Source organism: Leuciscus leuciscus, assembly GCF_965113295.1.
Source record: "Leuciscus leuciscus genome assembly, chromosome: 21".
NCBI lineage: Eukaryota > Metazoa > Chordata > Actinopteri > Cypriniformes > Leuciscidae > Leuciscus > Leuciscus leuciscus.
The window spans coordinates 12,277,058-12,283,690 of NC_138745.1; the positions used below are offsets into that span (position 1 = coordinate 12,277,058).

At 35.4% G+C, this 6,633-nt stretch overlaps 1 protein-coding gene across 1 annotated transcript; it reads right to left on the minus strand.

The window, feature by feature from the left end:
• Window positions 1–201: 201 nt before the first annotated feature.
• Window positions 202–6,408, minus strand: emc9 (ER membrane protein complex subunit 9). Its single transcript, XM_082152015.1, has 6 exons — window positions 6,267–6,408; window positions 4,609–4,803; window positions 2,525–2,601; window positions 2,378–2,447; window positions 2,185–2,279; window positions 202–2,101 (listed from the first exon to the last, which is right to left on the minus strand). The coding sequence occupies exons 2-6, from the start codon at window positions 4,801–4,803 to the stop codon at window positions 1,921–1,923; spliced, it is 618 nt and encodes a 205-aa protein (XP_082008141.1). The 5' UTR covers window positions 6,267–6,408; the 3' UTR covers window positions 202–1,920.
• Window positions 6,409–6,633: the final 225 nt, after the last annotated feature.

Below are 6,633 nucleotides of genomic sequence, written 5' to 3' on the forward strand. Positions count from 1 at the left end.
ATAAACTGAGAGCTTCACTTTTCTTGGATTCCACCGACAAAAAAAGTAAGTGTGAGGCTACTTGTTTTAGCTTATACCAACTTTAGTCATCAATAGCTATACAAAAACAATTAACCATGCAAGTATCAGGGGTGTCATGCATCTGTTTTAGTGATCCAGTTAAGCACTGAAGGTGCTGGAACCCTCTTCTACTTCTTTTACTTCATCATCATCATCATCCCCTAAAAGGGCGTTATAACAAGGCAATTTATGTTTTGGAAATCTAAAAAAAAAAAAAAAAAAAATGTACAAAAAATTCCACTATAAAATTGTTTCTCCATTTTAATTTATTTTATTTTTTTTACTTTTGTACTTATTCTAGGCTATTGGTCTGATCTTTACCAAATTTCATAAACAGCAGCTAGGGACAGTGATAGCAATTTTGATTTATCAAACCATAACAAAGATTTAAGGATAATTTAATCTGATCTAAAACTTAGTCTGCTGTCGCACATTTCTCACAAATTGACCTCTCCTGACCACAATGTTTAAACTTAACAAAACTTGATATAGACCAGAGCACATTCGGAGGACACGCTCCCAAGTCGCATAAAAATGGCACCTAGGAGGGCACTACAATGAATGAATGAATTATGTTATTTTAGGAAAATTGGTATTTGTCTTCTTTAGTGGACCTCCTAAAATATACACTAATATGACAACGTCTAATCTCACTGGCCTAACGTTATGAAAATGGACACATGGTGGTGCTATAATAACTTGACGTGTCGACCAATGTGCATGACAGAATCCTTGCTTTAAGCAATAACAACTTATTTATATTTTCTTACTATATTTCTTTATATTTGTCTTTCAAAATGTAAAATGTACATTTGTCAAATTTGTACCGAACTTTGCACACATCAGCTCTACACATTACTGGCAAAAAGTTACCGAAATAATTTTTATACATTTAATCGCTTAGTAGATACTATCAGATATACTAATTTCAACTGACAGAGGCTGTAATACTAATGTCTGTTTTTCTATCAGTTTGAATAACAAATAAATGCACAGAACCAGTTCATTTGTAGAACTGACAATATAGTTTTATATCATTTGTTTAAAAAGAACTCTGAAACACTTATAGATCATTAAATGTTCATTTAACTTAATATCTTCTAAATATAGTTTTAATCTTATGTGATTTGTTCATGAGAGTTTTGTCTGTCTAGTGATAAAGATGCTTTCAAGTTTGTCATATTTTTTAAATACTGCAAAGTGGCCAAAATTCTTTTGGTTTTGTTTTCACGTATGTTTTAATATTCATAAATATGGATAACGAGTGTATTGTAGGTCTGTTTTATTGATTGTTGTGTTTGACCCTCTCCCTCTTCCCTCCCACACCTTTATTCATCCATTTCATCTTTACTTTGTATTGCTACTAAGTTAGCATGTGTGATTATTTGCTCCCCTGGAGGGTATTCCAGACAATTTTAATAGTGCCAGTTGACTTTCATTGTGTGGACAAAAACACAGAGACAACTCTCAAAATATTTTTTATGTTCCACAGAAGAAAGAAAATCATACAGGTTTGGAAATGCAAACATTAGCAGTGCTAATGTTAATGTTAATAAGAACATTTTAGTTTTATTACATAATTATTTAATGTTTAGATAGATCTTTAATTCAACAATTAATAGCTTATTATTAAATGACTTAAATATGACATTGCTGGTTGTATTGTATCCACCTCAATGTCAAGTAATTTATTTTTAGGATCAAAGCACCAAATCATAATGAACAGAAGAAAATTATGTTTCAGCATATTTCATTTATATCATATAAAATATGTCAAAATGAAGTGATACACAGTCAAATAATATTAAAAACAGAAATTAAGTGAAAACACTATGACATGAGCTGATTTAGTCTGTATAGTTAAACATTTCCATTGGCTGGGGAGACCAGCTCCATGATCTTGGCATTGAGTTTCGGATTGGTCCAATCTTTTGTGATGTCATCCAAATGGCTGTCAAAATCCACCAATAGTGCCTGATCACCAGAGCTGAACAGCTGATTAACTACGGAACAGGTTTCTTCCCACTGCCGAAGCATTATTCTAATGAAAACGCATGTCATTAAAAGCTGCACCACAACATTATCATCAAAATCAAAGCAGCACATTCTTTGAGATTTTCTTACGTGTGTTTGTCTTTGAGTGCCCAGCGAGCGTCTTTGCGCTCATACATCACAATCGGAGGAACACGGCAGCCTGGAAACATCTTTTCTCCATCAATCTGAGGAAAAACATTTTTCTAATTAAGAAAAGGACTTTTCCTAGTAACTTTCGTAACAAGGTGACATTTTCCTTAAGTAAATTTCCAAAAAAAATTACCATAAGTAACACGGCATTGTTACACTGCTCGAAGATCTTCTCTGCGATCTTCAATGCACAGGGTGTAGGGCTGGAAAAAGACAGTAAGAGAAAAGTGAAATGCAGTGGAAAAATAAGGAACTCAAAAAATAAGAAAAGATGGAGTACCTGCTGTCTGACACACAAGCGTTGGCCTGATAATATCCCACAATCCTTTGCTGTGTTTGTGCACACCAAACATCGACCTACAACAGGAAATATCATCATGAATTCCAGATTTCTAGAGCAGCATATACATGTCATTACATTTACATTCATTCACGTAGAAAAACCCTTTATCCAAAGTAACTTACAAATGAGGAATAGAACAATGTGAATGCTGCTAATATAGATAATTCAACATCATTCTTCAATTCTTTCAAACTAGGCAGCCACATCAGAAAAAAAAGAAAAGAAAAAAACTATTAGAAAACAAAACATTTAGATATTGGATATTTCAGAAGAACATGTAATCTACTTAAACATTGATTGAGATAAGCAAAAATATATACAAAATCATCATTATACAGAAATTTTCTATTAGGAATTGGCTGTTATAAACTAACCCTCCATTTTCAACTTATGAAAATACTACATACATCAATAAAGATTCTTTACTGGTATAGATGGTTAGAATCTTTAACATCTGTGGAGCCTTTTTTTTATATATATTTTATAAAATATTTTAAGAACTGTTGTGAAACGGAACAAAATGGTTATTCTATGGCATCACTGCAAAAAAAACAACCTTTTGGAATCTTTATTTTTGAGAGTGTAGTCATTTATGTACTTATTTTTTTACAGTGTTGTTCTGTAAAAGAAAAGAGCAAGATTCAGATTCTATCTTTTCTAGTAAACCTTTACACATTCAAAAAAAAAAAAAAAATCTGTTCCAAATTTGTTGCCTCCAAAATGTTTTAGTCCACTGACTGAACTTGATTTTCTTCGCCCCGTTTACACCTGGTATTAAGATGCGTTTTGATCGATTGGATCACAAGTAGACAGAGGGAGACACATACCCATTTACACCTGGAGTTTTAATCCGTGACTTTTGTCCATTTTCAACCACTTCTGTCCTGATTTCTTCAAAGGGGAGGGTCTATGGGTGGGTAAATCTGTGGGCTTTTTCAGAACTTTCGATCTAATGGACAAAATAAGCTCACTCAATTTATATATGGACGTGACCAAACACACGGAGAGCAGCAGCTTTCTTTTCTGCTCTGATAGCAGCAAGACCACGCCGAATGCTTTGAGTGCGTGTTAGAAATCAGGAATGGTGAGAGAACATTGTGCTTGGTACGTTTTTCATCTTCAAACCAAACTTGGGTCTTCAGCTAACAAAGTTTAAATCCTGTCTGGCTAGCGCGCTTCCCGTAATGTTTGTGCGTTAGGTCAGTAGATGGAGAGCAGGCGGTCTTTTGTAGCTGTTTGAACGCATGAGCGTCTACACTACAAAAGCAATCCGGTCGAATGTGTTTTCGACAACCTCTGGAAGTGGCCGTAAGTAGACAAGCTCAAAACGTTTCAGACCTCATTTACACCTGAATGTTATCCGATCGACCAAAACGAATCTTAATACCAGGTGTAAACAGGGCCCTTTGTTCATCGTGGCTGTATTGAGAGTACTTGGATCCCATCATTTTGAAGTACAATGCACTGCAGATAGAATAGAGCACATCAAATATTGTAAATGGAAGCTCAAACGTGCCTGCTTGTCATGCGAGAACAATCTGCATTGCTTTAAGCTTGAACATGTTGAGGACATAGACTTTCAATGGATGGACTTTTAAAGCATTTTTTAACTGATCCGTATCGACCCTCCTGCCTGATCCTTTATTTTCAGTCAGGTGTCGTGCATTAGGTGGCGGTATGCACCTTCAAGTGGGTTAAAAGGAAAAGAAGAAGCTCAAATGTGTGTGAGTGTGATGCACAAGAACCAATAAGGTCTGTTCTAGTCCGTCACAGACACAGGTTGGAGGTTCCATGTTTAGCATTTCTGATGCAAACCTTTGTAATGAATCACTCAAGACATTTAATGTTTATTTTTTATATACAATCAGACTATCTGTCGTTGTCGTAATGCCGTCTTGCTTCAGACTTGACTGACAGACTGGCATTTTGACACCGCGAACTTCATGCTTTCTAACCTTATCTCCACTTTTCTCTCGCTGTGCTTGTTTTCCACTGCCAACATTCATTAAAGGCGTAGTTACCTGTGTAAGAGCGAGCTGTGTGATTGGAGCCAAAGACAAGTGCGAGTGAAGCAGTGGCACACAGTCTGTGATGCACACAGCTCCCTCTGCTGGACTGGAGGACAACAGCAGGCCATTCACACTGCAGCGTGGAAACTGACTGGCATGTAGGAACATTTTGGCATAAGCCAGACAGGACAACTCCACCTCCCCCATCTGAGAAAAACCCAAAGGGGAAAAAAAGACAGATTTTATCACTGTTTTGGAAAGTCTCTTATGCTCACCAAGGCTGCGTTCATTTGATCAAAAATACAGCAAAACAATGATAGTGCGAAATAATATTACATCTTAAAAATAAACATTTTTTATTTTTAATATATTTTAAAATGTATTCCTGTGATGCAAAGCTGAATTTCTAGCAGCCATTACTCCAGTGATGATGGGGGATTATTACGACTGGCTGAGGCTGATTCATGATCCTTCATAAACCATTCTAATATGCGTATTTGGTGTTCAATTATTATCAATTATTACTGGTGCGGTAATCAGTGATTACAGGTCTAATAATTATTATCAGTTCTCATTACTATCAACGTTTTTGCTGCTTAATATTTTTGTGGAAATCGTGATCATTTTTTTTTTCCAGGATGGAAAAAGTTCAAAAGAACATCATTTGTTTTATATAGAAATCTTTTGTAACATTAGTATAAATGTCACTTATGATCAATATAATGCATCCTTGTTGAATAAAAGTGTTTTTTTGTTTTTTTTTTTGAATGGTACTGTATGTTGTGTTCACAAAAATATTAAGCAGCACAACTGTTTTTAACCTTGAAAATAACATGTTTCTTAAGCACCAAAACAGCATAGAATGATTTCTAAAGGATCATGTGACTCTGACGACTGGAGTAATGGCGCTGAAAATTCAGCTTTGCATCACAGGAATAAATTACTTTAAATAGTAACAATATTTTACAACATTGCTGATTTACAGTATTTTTAATCAAATTAAATGCAAGCTTGGTGAGCATAAAAAACGGTTTTTTTTAGTTACTTAAATGACTCCAAACTTTTGACAGGTAGTGTTATGTGTTGGACATTTCTCTATTTTTTGCCATTTCATTCTTCTGGGTTTTGTAAATAATTTGCACTTCCCTTTGGTGAAACTGTTTTCTCTTAGATTAACCATCATAACAACTGAAATAAATCTGAACAATTGCAGAAAGACTTAAACCAGGAGGAGGCCTTTTTGTGTGGTGTGTTTGTTTGCATGTTCACCCTGTGGTGCTGATGTGGGTTTCCTTCTTCCGGGTGCTCCGGTTTTACCCCACAAATCAAAGACATGAAGGACAGGTGCATTAGAGACAAATTGTTTATGGGCTTGAGTGCGAATGTGAATGTGTGTAATGTGTCTGTGTATGTCACCCTTTGTTAGGAAGATGGATTGAATAATTAGAAGTAACAGAAAACACACAAGGTTCAAGCAAATCACAACAAACTGCCAAACTAAAAACACTCTCGGAAGGATTCTTTCTAGATTTTGATATTGCAAGCCTCACAATCTATGGCCAGCTAAGGAAGGTTCATAATAACAATAATAATCCAATGTACATAATCAATCAATCGTTGATCACAGCGGCTTTATTCGTCATCTAAAATTCACAGAAGAATATAATTACCTTTGTGTTGTTTCCCTTTTGCAGTAGTAAATATGAAATGTCAATATTTAAATCAAACAGATTAAAACATAAATATTTGACTGTTCACTTCATAAGGACTCGAGGCAACCGGACAGGATAACAGCAGCGTCCTTTTCTTCTTCGTGACGTCATTGTCATTCTTTTGCACATGTCGCGCATTACTGCCGCCTGCAGGTCTCAATAGCAATACCTTGTTTTGGCGTCAACACTTATTTATGATGTTGTTAGGCCTACATTTACACATACTTGTGTGCAGCCTGTGCTGTGTGTACTCTTACAAAAGTAAGATCCAGAGTTTGTGAAGGGTAATGTTCAAGTTGGGATTGCAGACACCCTGGGCTTAGAG

Coding starts and splice junctions, on each gene's coding strand:
- emc9 (XM_082152015.1), bottom strand. CDS start 4,803: ATGGGGGAGGTGGAGTTGTCCTGTCTGGCTTATGCCAAAATGTTCCTA. Junction 2,280..2,377: donor ACAATGCCGTGTTACTTATG/GTAATTTTTTTT, acceptor GTTTTTCCTCAG/ATTGATGGAGAAAAGATGTT. Junction 2,102..2,184: donor GCACTCAAAGACAAACACAC/GTAAGAAAATCT, acceptor CGTTTTCATTAG/AATAATGCTTCGGCAGTGGG.